This window comes from Gymnogyps californianus, chromosome 8 (genome assembly GCF_018139145.2).
Source record: "Gymnogyps californianus isolate 813 chromosome 8, ASM1813914v2, whole genome shotgun sequence".
NCBI lineage: Eukaryota > Metazoa > Chordata > Aves > Accipitriformes > Cathartidae > Gymnogyps > Gymnogyps californianus.
In genome coordinates this window covers 28693677-28720570 of record NC_059478.1, presented here as the reverse complement: position 1 = coordinate 28720570, position 26894 = coordinate 28693677, and the positions used below count along the sequence as shown (strand labels likewise).

The 26894-nt window shown below is 39.5% G+C and overlaps 1 protein-coding gene across 5 annotated transcripts in view; it reads right to left on the bottom strand.

Annotated features, from left to right (window-relative positions):
- The window catches only part of ELAVL4 (ELAV like RNA binding protein 4), a 101164-nt gene that overhangs the window by 13120 nt on the left and 61150 nt on the right, over window positions 1–26894 (bottom strand). For 4 of the 5 annotated variants that reach the window (XM_050900921.1, XM_050900919.1, XM_050900916.1 and 1 more), the window contains exon 3: window positions 4792–4895. In XM_050900921.1, coding sequence (XP_050756878.1) covers window positions 4792–4895 — 104 coding nt within the window. Of the gene's footprint in view, window positions 1–4424; window positions 4691–4791; window positions 4896–26894 lie in introns of those variants that run through there. The other variant, XM_050900920.1, reaches the window with a different exon arrangement.

The window sequence follows — 26894 nt, the reverse complement described above, 5'->3', positions numbered from 1 at the left end:
CCTTCCAAGCAGTTTGGGATGGGGTGCAGAAGATGCAGCTCTCTTCCCCATCGCTTGCTGCCACAGCCTTCCTCCTCCCCTGCGCTGTGCTTCCCATGCCTCCTTCACCACTGAGCATGACTAAAAGGCAATCTTTTTGACAAATGACTTTGTAGGACAGAGAAGTCTGAGGCTGCTGTTATTTGGTTACCCTACAGTGACAGGATGGTTTGTAGCTTTGCGGACAATTACAAGAATTAACATGGACAGATTTAGAGCCTGAATTTTGTAGAAATATCTGGCATTTTTCAAAATGCCAGAGAAACCAAGATAAATAGCAAGATCTTTGAGCAATGTTACTACTTTATTTCCAGAAAACACAGGAGTAATTTCTCCCACTGCCCTATTCATTGTATTTTAAACTAGGACCATCCAAGTCCTATTGATCAAAACAGGAGAGTAAAGCAGAAATAAATATTTTGAACAATAAGAAGTGTTAAATAGCAGTAGCTATATTCCATGTTATTTATTCACTTAACTGAAAATTAAAATAATTAGAGAAAGCCTCTGACCACAGAGGAATGATTTATCTGTTTGGTATTTTATCATGATAGATTTGATCGATTTAAAAACTGGAAGGCATCAAGGGCTCAGAGAACCCAGATTCCTTCTCCCCTCACCAGAGACTTCTCCCTTTGCTCCAGCAGTGTCACAGCATGCTACCTGTTCCTGCAAAGGAAGAACAAACCTATTCCTCAGGCAACAGAGAGGAGGACATAAGACTGCACTTCAGAGGGTCACCGGCTCTTTTTAGATTTCAAACTTCCTTTCAAAACTCTGTTCTGCCCTTGTTCCAGCATCCCCCAACATGAAGCCAGGTCACCTGAATCCCCATGTAAATTGGAAAACACTTCCTTCGCATCCCTTCAGACATCGTCCTTTTTTCAGGGCAAAGCAGCACAGTTTAAACAATCTGTACCCCGTGCATCACACATCTTATTTTGCTTCTGATATTTGATGCAACTGAATTGCCAGGCAATCTTCAACAACAGCAGTGACCTTTCATATGCTTTTATGGATGGGCAAATTTAATTTCTAAAAATAGATTCAATTTCTGGAATATATATTTATTTCAACACACGCTGTATCCTCCCTCATTCTAAGCTGTTTTGTAGAATTATGTCAAGCTTTAGCTGTAAAAATAAAGTGAAGCCCTTCTCCCTCACAAGATGATGATGCTATGAAATGGCGTAAATAAAATATGCGCTACGATCAGCTGAGGAGGAACATAACGTGTATAACTTATTACCACCAAACACACAACACTTCCTTCAATGCTTTCGCCAAACAGATATTCTGTAAATAGTCACCTCTCGACTTTGACTTGAAAGGGCATCATTGACTTAAATAAAATGCACATAAATATTTTAGCTGCTACAGTGAAAAGGGATTATTTATTGTAACAATGAAATAATAAAAAGAACATTTCTTCAGTTATTTTAGTCTGCACATCTGAGAGCAGACTGCGCCTAGCTGTTTTGCTGATCCTGCTATAAAACCAGTTCCTCCTGTGACTGCATGGCTGTTCTGCAAGGCATCAGGAGAGAGAGAGAGAACATTAAGCTACCACAAAAACGTTACAGAAGTGAGAAGGACAGAATTTGGAGACACATACAGAAAATATATATATATTTTTTTTTTTAAACAGGAATTAAGCCTTGCAGGGTCAAAAAATGAGTGCAAATATGACACCCCAGAGCCAGCTCACGTTCAGTCTAGGTACAAGGGACAGCAGAGCCCACACCTGTTTGGGCAAGGAGATGGGACACAGCCAGCAGGACCAAGGTGACCTTGGCAGGCAGAAGTAGCTTGCCCCTGTAAGAGGGCTTTCACAGATTATTCATTTCAACTTTCCGTCAAAACAGTTTCCAAAAAAAAAAAAAGGTAGCCAGAGAAATGCTACCTGCAGGGCTGCAGCTACCCAGAGTACACAGGCAGAGGCCAAGGTTCAGCCTATCCATCAACCCGACATTACAGACTCATTCTGGGGCACAAAAACCAACCACACTTGTGAAGAAAACAGAATAAAGTAATGCTCAGTACTCTTCCAGCTCAGTATTATTCTAGTATTTAAATATTTTTTAGCATACAAAACTATATGCCACCAAATCTCTTTCTATGTGTTCTTCTGAGACAGGCTTTTTGAAGGCAGCAAAAGTGCATTTTTTAGTAACTGTAAAGGGCATCTAGCTAAAGTAATCATCTCTGATAATTAAATATAGTAATTCCATAAATTAAAATACTTCAACCTTATAACGAATCACAGTGAGATGCTGGAAAGGGGCACGTGGGGGCAACAGGCAAGGTAGGAGACTGCAGCAGCACCAAGTACGATTTCTCATCACTTTGCAACCCTTTGGAAACTAGGGACGTCTCCAGTGACACGAGCGCTGTCGGGAGCGGTAAAACCACAAGATTCACCACTCAGTCAGCATGAACGTTGGGAAACCTCCATCCTCACCACACAGTACCAGGGAAGTAGACCTAATTTATTAAGATTTCTAAGAGCAAAACATAATTAAAAACACAAAAAACCAAGAGGGTAAGGTGAGGTAATTGCATGTAATTCTGCAATTAAAAACTGGGTTGGAAACTGCCGATTAGATGTCCATGTGTCCAAAGCTTGGCTATTTGAATAGAAAGCTCCCTTGGGTTGGTTTTAGGCAACTACACAAACACTTGCTTGAAAACAATTTTATTTAAAAAAAAGCCTACACATCTTCCCAATCACTGCAGAAATTATGCAGCTCCTGTGTATGCAGGTAAGGTCCGTCTCTTTCCTTATTATTAAATTTTAACAGCTTTCAAGAGCCCAACAAAATGTCATGTATTCTATAAAAGTCTACTAGCTATTAATAAGCATGAAAACCCCAAACCTAATAAACCACTTCTATTTAAAATTTATACTATATTGAAAAAAAATTAAAGAAAAAACATTCCGCAAAGATGTTTTAGCATGAGAAGTTCCTGAATAACGAAAAATCTTACTATACATGATAAAAAGGAAGGCATAATGGTTTAATTTTGCACGCGAGAGAAATGTAAAATAATAATTGGGGTGGGTTGGAGTTTTTGGAGGCCTTTTTGTAGCTTATATGTTTCCTGTAACCTTGGAATATTATCAATACAATAGCATTGCTCCGGCTCACAAAATCAAAAACAGAGGCAAAACTACATTTTGGACAAGAAATGTAGCACCTTTGCTAACGCTGAATAATGTTCAAAATATAAAACTGCTGCATTAAAAACTGATCTAGATTTTTCAAGTTCTACTGAGTTTTTAACAAAGTATTTAGAAGGTAAGTTAGTACTTTCAGAATATTATATTTTTCTTGATAATGTGCCTTTAAAAGCAATTTGGAGAGCAACTTACTGCTCAGCTTTTCACTGTAAACAGAAACTGCTGTGTCCGAGCATGGATTTCCACCTGCAGCAGTAGGTAAGACAGTAGATCGCTGTTTTGCCTTTTATATTCCTGTAAATTTTTCTATTTAACTCTACAAAACCATGCTGTGAGCATTTGGATATATGGCCCACATAGATATCTATCGGATGGAACCTGGTTGGTCTAAGGGAGCTCTGGAAGTAGCCTTCTATATGTAATCCATGCAGCTACTCCACCACTTTCATAACTCTCAGCTCAGGACTTCTGCTCTTCACTGATCAAACAGACCAGGGAAAAACTTGCTTGAAACAATCCGTAGAGATGCACAGGAATCCAACAAATATTTTTGCTTTAGGGAATACCACTTTGTCCAAATCAAAACCTTTAGTGAGAAAAGGTACATACAACTAGACTATTGACCATACAGTATCTTTTTTGCAAGATACAAAATCACTGACATTATTTGTACCAATATTTTCAAAAGTAAAAATTCTATTTTTATTTTCTTTAACATTTTTGGCTTTGAAATACAAATTAATTGCAGAAGAAAAATTAAGAATGGTACAAATCAAAAGCCAGCATTCAAATATGATCAAAGCAGTTTCAGATAATTTGAATCAGATCTGCTGTTTGTTCCCCTTCAATTTTTTGATTCACATTCCTTAAGCTGTGTTATTTGTCAGAATTTGGGATGTGGAAATCTTCCGTAAGCTGTTTCAAAAAAGCTTTATCAGCCAAGCAAGAAAAAAAACGTGACAGTGTAGAAACTTGCTTTTCTTGTGAGACTACTAAAGAAGGTTGTTGAATAACTAATGGTCTATTACAACAATGAAATGAGAGACTTCAGTGGGATCTCTAATCCCTCCAGCTTTTAAAAGAATAAATCAAACTAAGGATGTGGAAATTGAGAAAAATGTTTGGGGTTCTTTTTTTTGCAAATGATATGTTCTAATTTGAGAGAAACATACTTTCAACACCTGATAATGACATGAGTGTCACTAAAAGAGAGCTCCATGTCAAGGTATTTCCCATTAAAACACAAGAAAATATGTAACTTATTAATACAGCATCATGTATTTAACCTCTGTTTATGGATAATGGTATCACTACGGCTGTTTTACTCTACATTTAAGCCTCACTGCAATGCTTTAACGAGCTTCCCATTACTTTCCCCCCTTTAACAACAGCAGCAATTTCAGAGAAGAGAGATTTCATCTTCTGCATGTCCTCCCATTGTTCCAAGGTGGAGCTCGTTAGCCGAGTGCCCTTTACAATGGAGATTAAAATAGTGATGAAATTGCCAGAAACCATTTCAACTACTTTCTCCACTTCCTGAATTGAGCAAAAGGCATTTTGTATTGTCTTACCTTTATGGTTTTGGTCTGGAGTCTGAGTCCATTTAAAGTGTTAATGGCTTTCTCTGCATCCTTTGGATCAATATAGTTAACGAATCCATACCCTAAACTCTGCCCTGTTGAAACACAAGAAACAAAGAAAAAAAGGACTGAGTTTTTTTTTAAGCACAGGAACAACTTCCAAGAGTGGGAACACAATTTTCTTACACTGTTCATCTCATCCCTACTTTCCCCTATGATCTCTATGCCGTTCTTCACCATTTCATTGTCTCCTTAATACAGTGGAAGCCAACATAAAAAACTTTAAATTGCTGCCCTGGAGATCCTACTTTAAAAACAAAAAGAAGCAGCCCCTCACCCTGCCTTCCCCAGGAGTTTATGAAAAGCGTGTACGAGGCTGGACAGCAGCAGAATTGTGTAATAGTTTTGTGCAGAGTTCCTAATAAATGTAACTGGCTGACCTGCCAGAGCAGTAATGAGGCCACCTCTTAAAAAAAAGATAAAAAGCACACACACATAATTTTGCTACTGTTTATAAACAAGTTTATAAGTGTTTAAAATGCAAAAGTTAGGAAACTGTTTTAACACTAACCTTGAAGCAGCTGACTGAGAAACAGACAGCCACCTTTACATCTTGTTTTATTGCTCAGTGAGCAGCCAGTAAAGAGGAGGAGGAAGGACAGATCAAATTGCAGTAGGGTAAGAGACTGCATTAAAGCTTTCCTCCATGTATTAGCGAAGATGGCAAAACCAAAACAGTACAACTGCTGCTGTGCACGGGATGGCAGGAGCTCACTTTAGCAGCCAAAAATCATTTCAACAGCTTCTGTTTTACTAGCAAGATCTGTGTTTGTGTTTGCAGTAGAAAGAGGAGACCTGGTTAATAACTGGGATAAGTAACATGGAGCTGGAGAGGCTGTGCTGTTAAGCACTACAGATGCTCATGCACACAGCGCAGGGACAGAGCTGTGGGTCTGCAATGGGCTGTGAGAACCCGTACCAGGGAGGTACCTTTTCCCAATTCTAAAGTAGCAGTTTTGCAGCATCGATTCTACTAATGCAACGTGACGGAGTCGCTTCCAGATCCCTTCCTTCTCAAGCCTCCTACTGAAGTTACTTTGCACATTTGGAAAATGCGGCAATTCTTATTTTTAAGGCACATACACTTAGAAACATACACAGATAATCAAATTTCAAGAATAAGCAAGCCCAAGCAGGCAGGCAAGCAGTCCTGTATTTCAGCCACGCTCCTTCTCATACACCCTTCAGTGTATCTGGAGAACAGCAAGCCAAAAGACAACCTGCCTCTGGGCACTGATGTGCAGGGGATCTAAGTGCTCCTGCTCACAGGCAGTGGGAAAGGAAACACGTGAAAATCCCTCCCAGGGAGAAGGACAGCACTTGTGGAAGAAGATCCACGGGAGCAGCAAACAGCGACCCAGCTCCTGCTCACCGGGAGAAAGCGGAGGTTGGGAAAGCAGCTGCACACCAAGTGCCTTGATGTACCCTGGAGGCACGGATCCTGCCTCCCAAGCACAAAGCTTTGTTTCTTTGTCTCCTGGACTACAAAAAAGCATCTGTGTGTTTCTCAAAGTCAGACGCCACCAAAAATACAGCATTTGCTGTAACACAAATACAGGGAGCACTTCTGTCTTACGAAATCAGATCAAAGCACTAAAAGCTGCTAACTATGTGATGGAAGATCTTAAAAAATCCATGGAAACACTGCAGTTCAAGCCTAAAATGCCCACATGCAGGCATAAGGATAAGAAATGGCTGTTTTAACCTACAATATATCCAGGAAGCAATTCCATCCAATCAATTTAACTTCAGAAAAAAGTATAGAAACATATCCAGTCTTCCTGGAGAGCTGAATTAATCGCAACAAAAATATTCTTACTCAAGTTACGTGACATTAACCAAGAATGAGCTGAAGTCTGATTGAGCACAAAGCCTGGAGCAGAAATACTGTAAAGATACTTTCCATGCCATGCCTTCCTCTTCTTGTCTACCTGAGATATTTTATACAGCCCCAATCCCTGTGCCTCTGAACACATCAAATCCTTAATATATTTAATACTAAACAGTCCTAGGCAGAAGGAAGCTATTCTCTAGGAAATGAACCTCTTTTTACAGAGGAAGGGAGACACCAGGATCAGAGCTTGGATAACCTGAGTTTGTGTCCCTACTTTTCCCATTAACCATCCATTGACCTTTGGAGGCACACAGGTAACAGGAGTAGCCGATGCAAGGCCCTGGGATTTATGTTAGTCTGTCTGAACACAGGCTTCCATGTCCAGCCACCGTTACTCTAAAGGCACATGGACTGACCACCTCTACAATATATACAATGATTTTTTAATAATCTCTCATAAGAACATTCTCACTTCTGTAAATACTTCTGCAAGGAAGAGACCATGGATAACCAACCCATAGACAACACAAGCTGCAGGGAAGGGGAATAATGGCAATACAAAAAAGAATGATACGAAAATTTCATAGACCATTCACTCCTTTCCTTTGACTTCTCCAATAACATTATTCAAGCTATTTAGATATAATCATCTCTGACTCTCACTACCAACTGGAAACAAACAAATATTTTCTCCAAGGTGAAGGATAAGGAGTACCAACACGAACAAAGCTGTCTGCATGCATGCCTGCAGAACCTGGCTTAAAGAAAACAATTACATTGTCATACAATTTTGCTTAGAATAATAGATACACAGAAACATGATTTCTTCTTGTTAGTATATGCTCCTGAACATCATGAAATATAGAAAACTTGTAATAGAATTTAAGGCCTGTTACTCATACGCTATTGGTTATGATTTCATATCAAAAATACATTAATTGCTGTATTATATTCTCACAAAAAAGTGTGGGTCTACTCAGCATTCTGACCGCTGAATTTCTGTTAATTCAAGAAAAACACCTTTTATGTTAAAACACCTCAAACCCCACACCCTTTGCAGCCCACTGAAATCTTGGTGCAGTTGTTTCAATCAGCAAATTCCTGTTGCTGCTTTCTGCCACACGCCTCACTTTGTACCAGTGAAGCTGAAGGGAGAAAATCTTTCAGTTAAGAGCTTGCCACTTCAGAGGTATATTTGGTTTGGTTTATTTTGTATTTTCAAGTGTCTCCCCTAAACACAATCATTTAATGAAGACAGACACCCCCCCTCCCCCCAATATCTCAAAAAACTGAAAAGAAAATAAACCCAGGGAAAAAAAAAATTGTGAAAAGCTTTACAACTGCTGGCAGACATCATAAAGTTTTAGTGTGCTAAACATTTACAGCTAAGAAACCAAAAAAATTATACATCCAGCTAAAAATATTATTGTCAAATTACTCTCAAGAGCAATACACTTTATGTCAGACAAAACACAGGCTCTAGATATGAAAGAGCTAAAAATTGTTACTGGTAAAGAAAGAAGAGAAGGACTTGTTACACAACACAGTGAAGCAGTATGAACTTTTGGGTTTTTTCATCATGTACTCTCTTATTGCACATACTTGAAAAGGGTAACATTTCTTTGGACACAATCTGGCAGCACGAAGCAAGCAGCTGGACCTCTCAGTGGGATCCCACACAGACACTGAAGTTCATTCCCATGCTACACTTCCCAGGAACAGCACCGTAAATAGTAAATATTTTCTGTGATTTGGAATCCAATAGTTCATTGCATGCTGTGATTCAGTAGGGCAGACAAGATGATTTCTAGATCATCCTAAAACAACACCTTGTTATATCACTATTACCATTGCTCTGAGTGTTTTATCTAGCTTGCAGAAAACACGTAGTGGACCTCCTATGATCTGGCAAAGAATAGGTCTAAAAGTGAGCAGTAACAGGGTTAAAAATTATCAAGGACTTTACAGTCTTAAAAAGACACATGCAAAGCCAAGCCCAAGCTGGTAATGTACATATTTTGCATTTTAGAAGTCTCCATTTCACAGAGCTGAAAATTGCCAAGATAAAAACAAACCATGAGAAAGAATATGGAAAAAATCAATATATCCTGTTTATAACATTTATTCATACACTCAAAAACCTGCAACTATGAAAAAGGCAGTGCTAAAGACCTGTACCTGCCTTTACTTCCTTTGTAAGCCAGTCTGCTTAGGCCGATTGCATATTTAAATTAAGAGATAAAGAGAAAACAGATAGAAACCAATGTAAGTTAGAACAGAAAAATAAGGAACAAAGAAACAAAAAACCCAGAAAAAATCCCTGGCTAGTAAAGGTCAGAACAAAAGCTTTTTTTTTTTTAGATAACAGAAAAAAGATCCCTTAACACTCACGCTGACTCATCAGCAGATAGTAATAGTAACAGTACAGAGAAAACAGATGTGTTATGTACACCTGAAGAAGCTCTATGAAGTAGTAACTAGCAACCCAGGTGGACGTTAAACAGGAGCTCCTAAAATTATACGTGTTTAAATGAGATGGTCTGGATTACTTGCACAGAATAGACTCCAAGAAAGAGGCAAATGGCTCTCTTGTGATTTTCAGTAATTCTTACAGCACTGAACAAATTCCAGGAGCCTGGAGGAAAGACAATTTTGCACTGAAATTCAAAAAGGGAGGACTGGATGACCCAAGTAATTACAGGTCCATCAGTCTAATGTTGAGCAAGGCAAAATTACAGAATATTCAATACTGGACTCTAATAATAAAGAATTAGAGAGGGGTAATAAAATCAATGTCAATCAAATTAGGTCTATGGAAAATAGATTCTGTCAAACTAAACTGACATCCTTCTTGATGAGATTACAAGTTTGACTTATAAATTTTAAGAATGTCGATTTAATAGCATTGATATACTTGGTCTTCTATAAAGGACTTGATTTAGTACTGCTTATTAATTGACTAAAACAAAATTAACATGGCACACATTAAATGGATTAAAAAAAATAATCAGCCAACAGATCTCTAACTGGTAATTGTGAATAGGAAATCACCAGAAAGATGTTTTCCTACAGGTCGGTCTCAGGAAACAGATCTTTGCCTTAAACTGTTTATTTCCATCGATGAGTGGAAAAAAACAGACTCCTTGCTCCTGAAGATCAGACTGCGGAAAGACAGAATGAGAGGATAAGAACAAAGCGGAGAGAGAAGAGGCAAAGCAATTTAATCTCCTCAGTAAACTACAAATATGTACGTTTAGATAGCACAAACCCAAGATTACATCCCAACAAACTAAGTTAACTGTGGCATACTTTCCAAATGGGAAATGAAGGACTCTGATACAGGGCGATGGATAATCAACCACATCTCAAGCTTGCAATGCTGCCAAAAGGGTTAAAACAATTCTTCTTGGCATAAAAGCCACACACTTGAAAAGGGAAAGAAAAATCACTGCTTCTGATCTGGCTGCGTGCTTCACTGCCAACGCGCCATGCCCAGTCCTGGTTTACATGCTTCAAGAAAGATATGATGCCCTGGCGACGGTGCCATGAGAATAGACTATAGTATTGAAAAACTCTTTCAATTGAAAGATGGGGGTCAATCTGTCTACCTGGTCAAAAAAGGTTAAGTTGAACTTTAACAGTACTACATTAGTACTCATCTGAAGTACAGACTGATTTTTTTTAATAATAATGTCTGTCCAGCAGATAAAACATGGAGTTATGTATCCCAAGACTCATTGCTTAGCAGTTGAAACAAGAGAAACCAGACTAGAAACAAAGCAAATGGTTTCCTGGGGAAGGCATTTGTTCTGTTTTTGACATTGAAGGTAACAGATTATTTTAACTATCTACCAACCATTTTGTCAGCTCTTCTACCACTGAAAATTCCGAAAGTTCGGATTTTTTTCTGAAAGCTATGCTGTAGCTCAAGCAGGAATTAATCCAGAGAAGTTTTTGGCGAGATGTGTTAAGTGCTCAATAATCTCTTCTACTCTGAAGCTCTACAAATACACTGTTCCTGCTGGTTGTTCTCCATACAGCTCCTACTGCAATCATTCCCACAAGAAAAGTAGAAGGAAAGTACTTTCTCAGACAAGTTTGAAGCCTTCCTACTGCTGGAAGCTATTCTAAAAGCAACTTATAGAAGAGTACAACTTTGAATTGCTTACCTGTGACCAGATAAGTTTTAAAATATCCTTTTTCTTGAAAATAAATTACTCTGGAAGGCAAAGTCACATTAAAGGACTATGGTTCCCACTATAAACAGTCACTCATGAAAACAAGCACAGAATGGGACAGCAACAATGCAAACTGCCTTAAATCGTGGTTTTGTTGTCCCCTGCCCAAATTGTAAAGCCTAATTAAAGCTGCCTGCCTGACAGCCGTAACACAAACGCCACCAAGCGCTGATGCTTTTCTCTGACACAATCCCTTCCTTCAGAAATAGGCCATGTCTGACAGCTCATCTCATATTAGCCAGGCAGAAGCTGTCAGATGGTAACAGCCTTCAGTCACTCCAGGTTTGGGACCAAAAGATACAATAATGCTCACCACAAATTCTCCAAGCCTCCTGGCTCCAATTTTTGCCTGTTCCAAACTCAGCGAGCATTTAGGGAAGAAACTGGTGCCAGCATAAGCTTCTCTGTATCAAACCAGCTCAGCTCAACTTGCTGTCCACCCGTGACTCTTCCAATCAGACCTGCTCTTCAACCTTCCCCAATGATTCTCATAAATTGGGGATGTTCCTAATGAAATACCACCTACAGGTGGCTGGCAGGAATGCAGCAAGCAAGAGAGAGAAGGGCAAGAGAAATACTCATCATGCTTTCGATCTTCTAAATAACAGTAACAGAAGAGACTTACTGATGTTCAAGGTAAGCCTTGCTCCAGCTGGTAGTCCCATTTCAGAGCACAACCCCGTGAGCCTCCACACCATTTCAGAAGTGTTTTAAACACACTCCTGGAAGGACAAAGAATGACTGCAACTCACATGAAAAGCTGTATGAAGTAGGGGCTTTCGGAGAAGGTTACATAAATACCCTTGAGAAGATACATTCAAAATGTACAAAGAGGGTCAAGTGAATTGCCTGCTTCATTTATTTTTTTGGTTTCTATGACAGTTACCAACAAATAGAGCTGTTTACCTAAAAAAGGAGGTAAGCTATAGAGAGAAGATTCAGACCAAGGGAAAAATGAGATCTGATCATGACACTAGTTCAAACCCTGCTCCTTGTCTGATGCTTTTTTATAACAGTAACATCAGTCTCATTCATCCTCCACCTCTTTATCAAGGAGAAGCACCTGCTGTCACCCCAGCGACGCACACTAGTCACAGGAGAAGCAAACCAGGAGGGAAGCAGCTTCTGCGCACGGTGCTCCTAGGACCAAACAAGCTAAGGCTGTCGCTGTCACAATTCACTGTAATCCAGCTATGAAGGTACCTTGTTCTGTGCCTAGTACAGTTCTACCACAGCATCCATTTAGTCTATAGCTTCTTTAGAATATGACTCCTTATATTTGTACAGACTAGGATTTAACACATGTTGTCCATGAATAGCAAGAAAGCATCCTCCTCCTATTACAATATAACTATCACTTTTGCAAGAATTTAGGGAAAAATGTGTAGTATTTCTCAAAGCAAAAATGCGAGAAGGGTGAGTACTGAACAGCCTGGTTTTTGCCTTTTGCAGGAAGGTGACTGGCTACAAGTCTTGTTTTGGAACCTTCCATCAAATTACTGTATTTCAGGTGCCCTTGTTAGTTTTTTTGAGAAGATCTGCCCTCTAGATTAGGAAAAGTCAAGCTGTATTTAAATGCAATCCAATCTAGAGTCCCAGACAGGCTTTGATGCTACAGTGCACCTACAATTAAGGAACACAACTTATCCTTGGTTAAAAACAGCCATCAGCAAAATTTGAGTGTCAGTACATCCTTCTTCTTAAGATCCTCTTAAGATCCTCCCATAGGAAAGCCAGGTTCCAGACTCGCACTGGGATACCCTTATGACAGATCCCCTCCTAAAAAACATGTTTGTAGTTTCATAATGAATAAATAAGCAAACCTAAACCCAAACCTCAGGGAAAATCCCTCTGTGTTCCACAGGCTGAAGCTTAGCTCTAGCTAGAACACCTGTAAAGATGTACATGCTGACACAAGCCTGCTCAGATGGGACAAGATTCCTCAAGCAAACTCTTTCCCTAAGGCATCAGAGCCCTGATCCCCAAATAGCAAAGGCTGGGCCCTCCCTGTAAGAAATCTGCAGGGAGAAAATTCCTATTACTGCCTTAATCCTGGCAGTGCCAGAGACTCAGATAAAAGCTCATTTGCACAGGAGACAGGCCTTTTTGGGGGGCTCGAGGGGAGTCACAAGTTGCACAATGAGCTCCCATGGGAGCTCTGTGCACACAGGATTTAATAAACTCCAGTCCAAGTGGAAGGGGCTTCTTCGCACCAGGCCTTCTCCAACAGAGACACTGCTATGCGATTAAAAAAATCCCCCAAAGGAAGCCCTTGCAAACAGCATGCTACATCCCACGTAAAACTCTCCCTCAGGGAGAGGATAAGAGAGGGAAAATGAACCAGACATACAGACACCACTCACTCAATTTTAATATCTGAATGGGAAGTGCCAGATACCATGACAACAAGCCTAGAAAAATAAAAGGGGAATAAAAAAGCGTTGCCCAAAATGTGAAACTATAAATGTAGCTAAAGCATTCAAACGATTAGTGCTAGTGAGGTAACTGTAACCCCTGGACCTCTGCATCTCTGTTTAGAAGAGAACCACCAGGACCTGAACATGGTGACCTCAAAACCAAAGCAAGACTCCCCCAAACCCAACCGCAAGCTCCCCATAACAGAAAGCAACGTCATTCAAACAGCACCTTGACTTCACCAGGCAGTGCCACAGGAGATTATACAAGTTTTGTCCTCTGTAGTTTTGACAAATCCCTTAATGCAAGATGGTGTAATTCAATGCCTTGATTTTCAGAGATGCTGAAACAGTAGCAGTTCTCATGTAAATGAGATACCAATTGACAGTAGCTGCTATCCCTCAAAATCAGAGACAGTAGTGATTCTCATTCTGGAATAGCCCCACACATCCACCCAGAAAACAGAACAAGATGGAGCATGCTTTGACACAGCCTGCTGCTGCCCAGCACCACTACATCCTTCTGAAAAATCCTACTCCCACAGAAATTTCAAGAGGACTTTCAAAAACATGCAATTACTTCATTTTAAACTTGACCACACCAGCAATACAAAACGTGCCTACTCTTGCAAATAGTGCCTTACAGTCTCTTAAAGGCTTCTAGCATTTCAGATGTACTGCATCTCACCTGAAACAAGGCTTTGCTCTTACCTGCATACTACACAGAGTTTTAACAAAGTCAGCTGTGTAATTACTGTACTTGAGGACATGGACTAATCTGCATGCAAAGCTTAAGTAGCAGTTTGAGACAGATGCTGCTGACTTGGCTGGAGTCTTCTGTGGTTCCCATTACCGTAGCATGGAAGCATTTTATCTCTGTAACGCACCTTTCCTCACAAACACCACTGAGGAAAGCACTTCTATTCCTATTTTGGAGAAGAGAAACTGAAAGGTGAAAGGCATCAAGATTTCCAGGGTGAACGTGGACAGAGTAACACAGTCACTACAACAGGGATCTAAAACTGCATCTCTCCCACCCTAAGACAGTAACCTTATTATTGGACCATTGTGAGTTGTGCTGGGCTGGAGATATCTTGTAAACAACATGCACATTTCATGCTGCAGAATATATTATCCTCCTTTTTCTTTTTTGTTTCCCTGCTTTAATCAAGTTTCTTTAAATGTAAAACTGGATTTTAAGCATGGGTGCGCATTCATACTACTGCAAGCAACTGATTAAGTACGTTTTCAGAAGCTACTGCTCCTGACATACGTAGGACAACTGAGTTCCATTTCTGAACAAATATTTGGATTCCCCCCCTGCCCCCAGCTGACATCTCTTGCTTCCCTTCTTTTCATCTTCTCCTCCCCCTTCCTTCAAGGAGCACACAGCCTCTGAATTAGCAGCTGTTCTGAGAAGAGCAAGGCTGCACTCCTCCCCGCTTTGTCCCAGAACAGAACAGGGACTGTACTATAAAAATCCAGTGTTCTGGGGACAGGCATGAATGGACAAGAAACAGCCACGACTTGTCTATCCCAAACAGTAAATTCAATGCTGAAGAAGAGATGAATTAAACACAATAATGCAGACATTAGAAACAAACAGGCTAAGTTAAAACAATATTCAGTAAGAAAAAGTGAAAACAAATAGACCCAGAAAAAAATGAAAGACATACCAGCACATAAAAAACAGTAAACAGCAGTGTGGAAAGAAATCTGCAACAGGAATTAAAGAAGCCACTGCATTACACAAAGTACACAATATGCGGTAGGAAGCCTTTCACATCCCAAATAAGCAATGTCACATCACGGAGAGGATCAGCGTTACGTAAAGAATGGTAAAGACTGCACTCGACTACAACAAGAAATGTACGTACTGGAGATAAGGAAGGCAACAAACTAAAGGCAAATTTCAGCAACCACCAGGTTTTTAAATCAAGAATGGCTTAAGGCTTAAGAGTGACTTAAGATGCAAGACTAGAAGTGTCCAGTGTTAAAACATTAAAATATGCTATCCTTTGGTTAAATTGTGACTAAAAGGAGATGCAGAAGCCTATGTGTAACAACTATGACTGGAGGTGAAATATTAAAAGTATGCTACTTAACACTGTTACTCAGAAGATGAAATTAAGAGATTATAAAAAAGTTACATGGTCTGAAACCAAAGACAAAAGGCATTCCAACAGTGTGAACAGTAGGCCATGGACGAGGTACACGCTTCATTACAGCAGACTTATCTTCCCTTCCTGCATCCCATTCCAAACACTAGTATTTCTGAAATTTAGATGAAAGTGGAAGGCAACTAAAAAACATTAATACTGAATGACAGAACAGAAACTGAAAGGAAACCAAAAGAAACTGAGTGATTTTTTTCACTGGTCAGGCTTCAACCAAAGGGACAGTAAGTTCAGATCACAGTGAACCCCTACTGTACCATGTGCACAATTTTGGTGCAAATGTACCAAACCTTTGCACAAAAAAGTGACGCCAGGCACCCAGAGTCAAAGCTTATGAGAAAACCCACTATTCTAGAAGACGATGATAGTGAGTGGTGGAGTGATAGGGAGAAGAAAGGCAGAAGGACAGAATCACGACAGAGCCTGTGCACTGACCAAGGTTCCCACTTTTGTGATGGGTCAGAGAACTGCACAGGCAGAGCGAAGAGTCAGTCGTGGCTTAACAAAGTAACATGCAACTTGGTTTATAGGAGGGAGATTTTTCTTAAAAGGCCAAGAACATGCTCTCTCACTGAGAAGAACTATGCAAGCAAAGGAATCGGGAAAGGAAGGGCACAGCTAAGATATGAAAACCCAGCGCATCCTCAAACCTGGAAGCATTTTAAGTGAAAATAGTGGCAGGAACACTTCCGTTCTAAATGAAATGGCAGAGGCATATAAAACTGGGGAAAAACAAGAGTTTGTTTTGCAAAACAAGAATATTAAGTAGGACATAACAATATTCTGCAGCAGCAATATCTGAAATCTGGTTGACTGCAAATTCAAAAAGCCCTGGTAATTTTGTCATTAGATGATTTATTTCAGCAACATTTAAGGTTTTGTACCTCAGCCTCTGTCAAACAACAAAAAACAAAAGCCACCACAACACTAAGAAATTTCACAGTAATTCTGAACAATGACTCAGAATACCTATTCTGTCTCATAAACAGCCTACTAATTAAACTCTTTGAGCTCTACTAACCAGTTTTTCCAATGCACAGAGGAAAGTAATTTATTACAGACCGGAATACAAAATTTAATATTAACAACACAACCTGTGTCTGCAGCATTTTTAATCTGATCAGCAAAAACATAAATAAAAGCTGCAACCTGACAGCTAAGGAGGTTAATCTGTAATAGTTAGATTTATGTAGATTACTTTACACAGCATCTGGAAAGATGCTGAGAAAAGTAAAGCCACTATTATATTCCAAAATGTGCTACCTATAAAAATTTTGCTATCCATCAATACTTAGACTGCAGTGAGCCTACTTAACAAATTTGCTTTTGCTTTAAGACAGAACTTTCAAGAACTTTAGAACAAGAGCAGGAATTTAAGTATGTTTCAAATGTTTACAATATTTCTTTTAGGTACTTGCAAGTAATAGAAGTTATGAAAGGGAAACTGCTTAAAGGAGAAAATATTATGACTGTTGTGTACACATACTGCTTAGTTCTATCACTTAAATTTCTTAATTTTGTTGAAAAGAATATTAGCATGAATATGCTTCTTGATGAATTTTCTCCAGACTGAAAAGCAAATCTTTTACTTTTAAAGGTGGCAGATTTCATCTGTATCAGCCAACACCTCCTCCTATGACACTATCCACATGTATGACAGTGGATGTACCATGCATAAATGTCATGACTACAAGCCGTTCTTGCTGGCTGACCACCACTGAAAACAGTGCAGGTTTTGATACACAACTCTTGTAAAAAGGCTTTTCACAATATTAAACACGTAGGTGGTAAACAGAGGAGAGGAAACATGCATATTTTTCTTTTTTTTTTTTTTCCAGTTTGGCAAAGTACCTAAACATACCTAACCTGGAGCAAGCAAGCACCACAATCCTACCAATAAACAAAATCAAGGTAACAAAGCAGCTATTCCAGTGTAGTAGAAAGCATAAGGGAAAAAAATGTTATCAGTCAAGCTCCCAAGCCGTTCATGTTTGGGGTTGGGTTTTTTTTGGTTTAAGACAAAGTGGCTTCCAGAGCAGGAAAAAGTAGAGAAACAGGAGAGAGAGATGCACTGGTAAATAGAAATGACACAGATACAGCACATAGAACAGAGGAGTCTAAAAAAGGAACTGCTGGAGAAAACTTCTTCCTTGTTACATATGTCCTATCTTCTTATGCCCTACCTACCATCCTCACAACAGGGAAAGTCAAAACACCCCGTACATCTAACCAACAGCATCCTAAGGAAGAAGGAGGCGGCCTCATTTTGTGGGTCCTAGAATGCTGTAGCAAGAGGAAGCCTGTTGATATCTAATTTAAGGTGCTTTAAAATGCGTGTGAGCAGACAGTTATCTGTGTAGAGCAGCAGGCACATTAGACCTTCTACCGCAGAAACAGCAGCCCCTCTAGTACAGTAACAATTAATCACACTGGTGATGCTGCCATTTGTTTGCTTGCAGGTGAGTATGACACAGCTTTTTGTCCATCTGCTTTTGCAACACCCCTTAAAAACCATCTAACTGAAAAAAACCAGTCTGGGCTCTTGTGAATAAAAATAATAAAAACATTCAGTTTTTTTTCCCCTCAAGGTGATATATTCCACTGATTAAACAGATGCTGTGAGAGTCATAAGAACAGCAGTACTGGGTCAGAGCAGAGGTCTGCATAGTCCAATATCCTTTCTCCAGCAGTACCTGCAAGTCAGTACCTTGCACTGAAATTCCTAGCAGGGACAAGTAGGAACATCTGCAAAGTCAGTGACAGATCCTGCTCAAGAGGAATGGAGAACAGCAGTTATGTCCAAACAAACCCCAGCAGCGAGTCAGCCAAAGCAGAGCCAGTGAGCAAAGTCAAAGAAATGGACTTGGACTTCAATGACATGATGCTTTCTTCCCCTCATTCTCTACTCTTTTTAGAATCAAAATCTCACTGGGATGAGAGGGACCACAAGATTGTGGCATCACAGAAGTGGGAAACATGGCACCTGGGCAAAACCTGTCTAAACAGGCATACAGAGATGCAGAAGGGCCTGAACAAGACTCCGGCTGTACCACAAATGGTTTAAAAAGTCAGAGGCTGCAATACCCTATCAGTGACCACTCCAGGAATTCATCCTGCTTCAGCAGGATGCTGCTGAAATCCAAAGATATATGCTTGTCTGTTGGCAAAGGCTGAGCATCAGAGCAACTTCCAAAAGCCAACAGACTACTCAGAAGGTTATCAATGCTGACTATAGGCACGCAACTGCCAGTGAGCAGCACACAAAGGTTGTTGGACTCCCAATTCAGGCAGCAAGAGAAACTATCCTTTAAGCAGCAGAAAAGAATAGATGGCATGCAGCATTAAGGATGTGCAGGTGCAGAAAACAGTGGTAAATTCCCCTCTCCATACATTCTTGTGCATAACAACATAACATAACTAGAAATTAATGCCTCTTAACCATAAGTCAAATTAAGATGATGCCCTAAGTTTCAAAGTGTTGGGACTGAACCTCTGAAGTTTTCTGGAAGCAAAGGAGAAGGAAAGGATTTAAGGCAAGGCAAGACCTCCATGCAGTAGATATCCCAAAAGGAACTTTGCCCTCCACAGATGGCATCTCACTTGACAGACAGAAAACAGGTTAGCTTGATCATGTAAATGGATCCTTGCTCAAGTCAGTTAGAATAACCCCAAAAGCAGAGATATGAAGGATGGGATCCAAGTGGATAGAGTCTGAAGAGGTACTTTGCTTCATCATTATAGGCACTGCACATAAACTGAGCTAGCAGAAAACACAGAGAGGAAAAAGACAGAAGTGTTGGGGATGTACACTCCCATGGGCAACAGATCCCAATACTGATCTGAAGGTCTCAGCTTGACCATTCCCAGAAGTCAAGGTGAAGATGATCTTACAGGACTCTTCTGGCTGTAGAGAAAAGCACCTGCATGCTAGGAAGTCAAGTGATGATGGATCAGCTCTGCAACAGAGGGGGCAAGAACTTCCTGGATCACTGAGTCTGAGAAACAGCTACTGCAGGCAGGTCAAATAATCCTGGTCACAGGTTTACTAAACAGCATCTTAAAGCCAAGAAACTCCTAATGCAGTGTTGGTAAAAAGTAGTCTTTTAAAAAGGGAGAGCAGGAGGTAGGCCACTTTCAAAACCATTTAGACTGGTTTTACACAGGTCACTTGTTCTTGGACAAGTTGTCCAGCAAGAGCGCTGGGGAGACAGGCAGAGGTGACAGCCGCAGTACAGCCATGCTGCTCGTTGGTATGGCTGAAGGGCAGAAGGTCTTGAGTAGCAGGGAACGGATGAATGCTGGGAAAGTCAGCCTCAGAGCCCTGACAGGTATCACTTGGTGTGCTGTCTACTGCTGCCCCTAAAGACCCTGTCTCAGCTGGAAAATAATGCATTGTTAAGCGGACACTGCTGCCAATCTCCCAGAGCTTTCCTGGAACTCTCTTGTTCCTTTCCTCCCCTTTCTCCTTGTCCTCCTTGGGCTAAAAGGAAAGAAAAGAAAAAGGGTTAGGGACAGAAGCTGTGCCTGAGTTCTGAAGCACAGGGTCTGTGCTTCTAGAGGGAAGGGCAGAACAAAGGAAAAAGGACAGACAACACTGGATGTTAAGGGGGGACTGTCATCAAACAGGGTTCCACCAACACAGCCATTTCACCTGGCTGTTCCCTGGTATCCCTGGCAGTTATCTTCAATGCAGATGATACAAAGGATGGAAAAAAGTCTCAGACTAGAAAGTCTGCAGACACACTGAAAAGCCTCATAAATAACCTTCTATCTGGAAGTCACGATTTCAGAGGTGTAGGTGCGCTTGTGCTGTTGAGGAAAACCATACTGCTAAGCTTTCCTCACTAGACTTGATGGGAAGGTGATATTATTTACTCAAACCAAGCAGTTAAAACCGAATAATAAACTAAATACGCGTTGAAGGCATTTAATGCACTTCAGAACAAGCTCAGGATTGAAACTGCTGAAGTTAATTAGAAAGCTCTTTCACAGCACAAGGGTCATGCCTACTTGCTTTCTGCCTATTTGCCCCAACACTCATTTCAATTGCTTTTTTCCAATAATCAAGAAATCAAAATTCTTTTGTTCGCCAGCACAGAGTATGCACCAGACAACTGCAGAGAGGCAATAAAGAAAACGATGGATGCAAATTTGACCGTTCTCCTCAGCATTTAGAACAGACATCAAATCATACCAAACACATTTTAGAAATCCAGCCCTAAGACACTCACTACTATTTCTGTGTTCCCTCCCCCACAGTGCTAATAAATTTAGTTCAGATACTTAATGCAAATGTTCATTTAGATAATCAATATTTGGGGATTGTCTTGAATCTGTAGCCCTTAGAATAGGATATACAACACCGAAATTAGGTTTATCTCTGCTCAAGAACAGAATACACTTCAGGAAATAAGAAGCTATAAAAATAAAATAACTAGGCTACCAAATTAAGATCAAATTAAAGGTCTTTAATGACATTCAGAGCCATATATTTAGTCTTTTAAAAATAATTCTAGATTTTGTGTTTAAAAGACTCTGAAACTTGTTTGTTTTTTCATGTCTTCTAATATTTTATTCTCTGCATGCAATTGGAGGTACCAGACAAAGATTATAACCAAAAATTGAAGTATGCTCTGTATTCCACCTGATTCACAGAAAGAATTATCTTTTTTCAGCTCTAAACCACATTATTTTAGAGTTCTGCTTTTCTGGGCACTTGACTTTCAGCTGCAGTTATACTACTCTATCTGACCACTCTTTCCTCACTGCATTTTGACCATGCACTCAACACAAAGAAGTAACTCCCATACAAATCTCCTGTACCTACTAAAATACAGTGAGGCCAATCTACAAGTCACTTCCTGAAAAATCTAAAGGTAATTTGTTACTATTTTTCAGACAAAAGAACTCTAGCAGAGTACTCTGCTGCATAAATATTTTTCCCATTTCAACAAATACTAAGTCTTTTGCATTCAAGGAAGTCAAATGCAAAAAACTGCACTACTTTAGAGGGATTCCCTGTACAGCCAATTTGAGGGGCACTACTAAATATGGCCTTTAAATGCAATCAAACCAAATGCCAGAATTATGTTCACTTTGTAAATGGTGAACACCACAGTACATAAGTTTGGGTTTTTTTCCTGTTCTGAAGGATTGTGTTAATTCTCATCTACTGCTGGAGCAAAGCAGCTGCTGCTAACACTCAGTCTAGTCTAGCAAGATCTGTACCAAATGATCAGAGATCAGTGACTAGTTACCACTGCTTTACAGAGAATTACTAGAAAACCCTTCCAAGTCAACAAGGGAATAAACTACCTCTACAAGGTATTTTTCTCCTAAACCCTATTATTAGGTGGGCTTATGCCATGAGGCATGAGTGTTTACATACTTTCTAAAGAGTTTATAAGTCTTATCTAACATAATCCCTACATTCTATAATCCTATCTGTTTAATGTATTTTAAGTGGGGAAAACCGCGGGAACCAGCAATATCTCAAAATGGAAGGCACTTTCAAAGCACAATCAGTGAACTGGACATCAAATGTAAAAGTAGTTTATGCTCAGATTAGACTTCCAGTCATTTAGGATCAGGTTAACTTAACGCTGGGTTTCACAGTAAGCTATATTTATCTGCATATGGGTCATTTTTTTTCTTCTAATAGGAAACACTTTTGGTATGCCCTTTTACAAAATTCCTAGAGAAAACATACAAAACACTGGTAGCCTTTGTATGTGAAATTTTCAGTGAATACATGTTCTATCTGCAGCTTCTAAATTTAAATAGGTGCAAACTATTTCCCTTAAATAAAAATATTTCCCCCCCATGACAAAGCAGCACGATTTTACTAAAATCTCTGCAATTTGCAGCCTGAGTCTTTGAAATGCAGACTTAACCGTGCAACCGTTACCTACTGACATGAACTGTATTACTAAAAGGCCTCTTTCCTGTAACTAAACCATTAATCCTGTTTTTGCTTTGTGTCTTTCCATTATGATAAGCTTTCAGAGTCCCCCTTCAAACCCAAGATGGACACCGTGACCTCTCACTCATCTACTCTATCAGGCATCAAAACCTCCCATTAAAATATGTAAAGCTTAGCTGTTGCCCGCTGCAAACACTGGGCCAATACTAGAAGATGTCTGTTTACTGAGGAAAGCTTAAGTAGTGTTTTCCTGCTACTGCACACTTGCCATCAGATTCAAGAGCTTCCCTCACGGAGAGCCGTACTGTTGGGGAACACGATCATACCAGGCTTCCTTCCCTCCTGCCTCCTAGGGTCGCCACCACAGTGTGCAACTAACAGCTTCTGATCTTGAGGGTACAGACCTTTTCCATCCACTGCTTTCAAAACAGTTACTGATTCCAGATGCTGAAATTAAGGCTGCTTAATTATGCCCCAAATTTCAGGAAACTCCAAGCATGCAGTCTCTGAACAGCACGTTCCAGATAGAAACACCAGTTCAGTGCCATCATTCACTGAACATGCTTGGTTAAATAAAATCTGGGTCTTTGCTTTTTACAGCAGCACCTTTTTGGTATATGCTGATAAGCTGCTCGTTATACAGGGAGATAGGAAAAAATACTTTTTATGGAGGGCAGATGATACCAGCTTAACATAGTGTGGACATACTTCTGGACCAGAAGGGGTTCATGGTGGCTTGCTCAGAGCACAGGCACAGCATCCTCCCCAGGTTAGGAACTTACTGGTTTCTGTGGAGAAGCGAGCATTGAACACTGCTCACATGAAAGGTATTTTCCTGTACTCTCTCATAATGCTGCATTATTTCTGAGACTGCCATTTTGTTAGCTTTTGGCTCTTGGATCACATGGTTGAACATCCAAAGAGTAATGGACAATCTGTAACTTCTAGAGAGGACTACAGGTAAAAACAGTCAATATTTCTTTCTCTCCTAAGATGTGACAACACACAGATGCTACTGCTTTGAGTCAATAGCTTGCCTGTCCTGGATTTTCACTGGGATCATCAATACTCATATTACACTTACAATGCCACGACTATTTCTGAACTGCAGCTTTAATCTAAGTCTGCATCAGTCCTATTATAAATACCTGAAATTAAAACGAAAGATGTAAGTCTTTGTGCATAATCTTAAAGGAACTGCAAAATTCAAAAGGAACGATTTAAAAACAGAGTTGCATTTTGGGCAGAGGAGCAATGAAGTTCCTGATTATGCATGCAAAGAACATAAAATTGTACCACACAGCAGGAATATGCAAACTCTGTCAATTTAAGTGATGCACAGAAATCCTATATCAATAAATATTCTGCTTTACAGTGCACCTGGATCATTGTAAGATATGAAAGATTATTTGAGATCCAAAGATTTTAGGTACTGATTATTTGAAGATTTGGAGATGTAAATTCTGTGTAGATTAGAGAAACAAAAATATAACTCTTAAGAGCTCAGCTAAGGCCACCAAATCAATTAAAAAATTAGTAACAAACATCCCCTTCTCCCACACGCAAATTATGTCAACAAGGACAACTCACTCAGCCAGCAGCAATTACAGTGTCTCTGACGGACACTACACTGACTGGATCTTTTGTTTTCAAACACAGGACAAAACAAGTTCAGCATTTCTTCTCTCAAAATTTTCTGATGAATTCAAGCCCTCTCCTTCCCCAAGTCAGGAAGATATTTATCACTAGCTTTCTTTGGACAAAATAACAAATAAAGAGCAACCGCAACACTACGTAGCTTAGCATCGCTTGTAAGCGCCGAGCCTCACATCCATCTGAAGCCGTAATCTTCATCCGTGAAGTCACCTCCCTTCATCTAACACTGCTCTAAAATGTTTATGCCATCTAGTTTTTTTTAACTCAAGTTCCTTCTCAGTTTTTGAGAGCAGCTGATTAAACCTGAACAACTGGGTTGTTGGACGAAATATGCTGTAGCTATGAAATGGTACAGCAGGGACCAGTTTCACTGTTAATTTAAAATGCTAGAATTAATTAGGTAGTGTAAATGAAGAATTTAATAAGCACACTTTACAACCACAAGTTCTGCTTTTATTAAACACCCCTGCCAAATGAAGGCAACTATCTTCAGTCTGTTTTTCCTTGTCTCAGTCCCTTAAAATCTCTGCAGTGAAAAAACCATTTTTTCTATTGCAACCCCTCCCCCATAATTAAAATGTATGCCTGACTTCCATCTCCTCTTTCAAGTCATTAGCATCTTCAAAAATGCTACTGTATATCCTGCCTGTTCTGAGAAGCTACCAAACAAAACCGAAGTTTACAATTTTGGTTTTGAATACCAAATTAAAGGCTGTCTTAGAAGCTGTCATTCCTATTCAACTCAGTACGGTGTACTACCAAATTAGCATATTTTTTTAGTAAAGGAATATGCTTGTTTAAACATGTGTCTTTCCACAGCTAAGGGTAACATCACGAATCAATTTTCTTAAAAAACCCTACTACTGTTCTAAGACTGCAAAAATACTTGGAGCAGATTATTATTCCTGACATATATTGTTTAATCCATTTTAAAATTAATAAAAGAGTTCAGATCATAAATTCTCTCAAAGGGCTCCTGTATGTTTAACAGGCTTTGTTTAGCTTTGAACTCCTTGAAAAAAGTATTTTGGGAGCCTAAACATCATTTCACAAAATCTGTGCAATTGCTTAACAGGACAGGGGAAACAGAATCTTTTACATGAACCAACTGAATCCTATTTAGCCTCAGAAATACATTTGAGATTTTCTAATATGGTTTTGCCAGGGTAACTATTTAATGATGATGATGATGATTTAGTTTATGACCTTTTCTATTTTTCTTGAAGCAACCTCTCTCTGCAGCTAACTTTTTATTCTGGCTTTCCTTTATTTACCTGATATTTTACCTTAGCAAGAAGAAGACAAACTTACTATCTATGAAGACAACACATTTTTAATGGAAAGAGCTCTAACATTTGTTTAGAGGCATACTACAACAGCGCACGCTTAGCTGAGATTTATAAAAACAAAATTTTCAACAGAAAAAATGAAAAATCCAAAAGCAGACAAATCCTAAATTGTTTCTGACCTTCACCAGTTCAGCAAGAACAGCTTAAGAATTTACTGTTTCTTCTGCAATACAGCTTTCACTGTCAAAAAAATCTACATCGATTTTTAATAAGAAAAAAGCAGAGAACCCCTGAAAAGTCAGTCATTCCTGTGACAGCCTACTGGCATACTCCCACCTCTCCCCTCCCAAAAAACATAACCCGGAAAGCCTAATGAAAAACACACATGATGATCTGGAAAGATGAGCTGGGTGCATTTCCATTTTCTTACTCTCAATGTTCTAAGAACCTTTAAAAACATAGACTGCTTCTGGCAGAGGACTGCCTTCGATTTACTAACTCTGAATTCCATGTGAGGAATGAACACGCATCCTAAAATTTAGTAATGTCACACAATGCCTTGATAACAGGCCTGAAAACCTTGGCAGATTAAATTCTGTTTTCAAAAATGGCACAAAGACTTTGGAGGACAATTTTTTTTTTTTGCAAATTTGGTTCTTTTGTACTTGCATCACTTCTTTAAAACATGTAGGCTCCTCAGTCACTTAGGGATGATGTCCTCAAAGCATCTGTGTAAGTTTTTTTAAAGAATAGTTCCTTTAAAGTATTTTACTGATCATAAAGATTTATGCACTTTGTATGGAAAGAAAAAGCATAGGCAAAAAAACTACTCAAGAATATGTCAGAAGATCACATAACAAATTTCTCACATCTTCAAATACAGAGACAAAAGCCTGGAGATGGAATGAAACAAAAAGAATACTGTTCCCAGCCGATGAAGTAATGGCTCTCTGTCCAAAGACGGCCAATTCTCTATGAAAACAACATTGAGTATCTAAAGTCTTGAAATTATATTGCAAGGAAATCACCATGAATTTGAGGGATATGGGAAGCAAAAAAGCTCATGAAACACAGGACCTGCCATGATCAAAATTCAGGCTAGGCACACTAGACTCCTGCAGATGAGGGTTAGGTATTCACTAATGCCTGAAATAACTGAAGTAACCTGCAATTTAATTTCTCAGATTATTTTCAGACTAAAACAATGGTCTGGAGCTACACTGGTCTGGTGGCAGATATCAAGGGTGGTATGTCGCACCGGGATACTGGGCCAGCTGTGCTTATAAAAGAAGAGGACTTCAGTTACTTGCGTGGAAATTTTTGGAATGGGAGGTTAAGCAATTTTTTTCTTTAAGTAGGAAAAAAGTAAAGAATAACTAGAAGTCAATTCCATTTTTCAGCCTTCTTCCTTTTAATACCCCTGAAGCTGTGGCCCAATCAGAAGAAATACTGAAATAGATACATCGTGGTCAACATGCTAAAGAAAGCTCTGCTGGACTACACT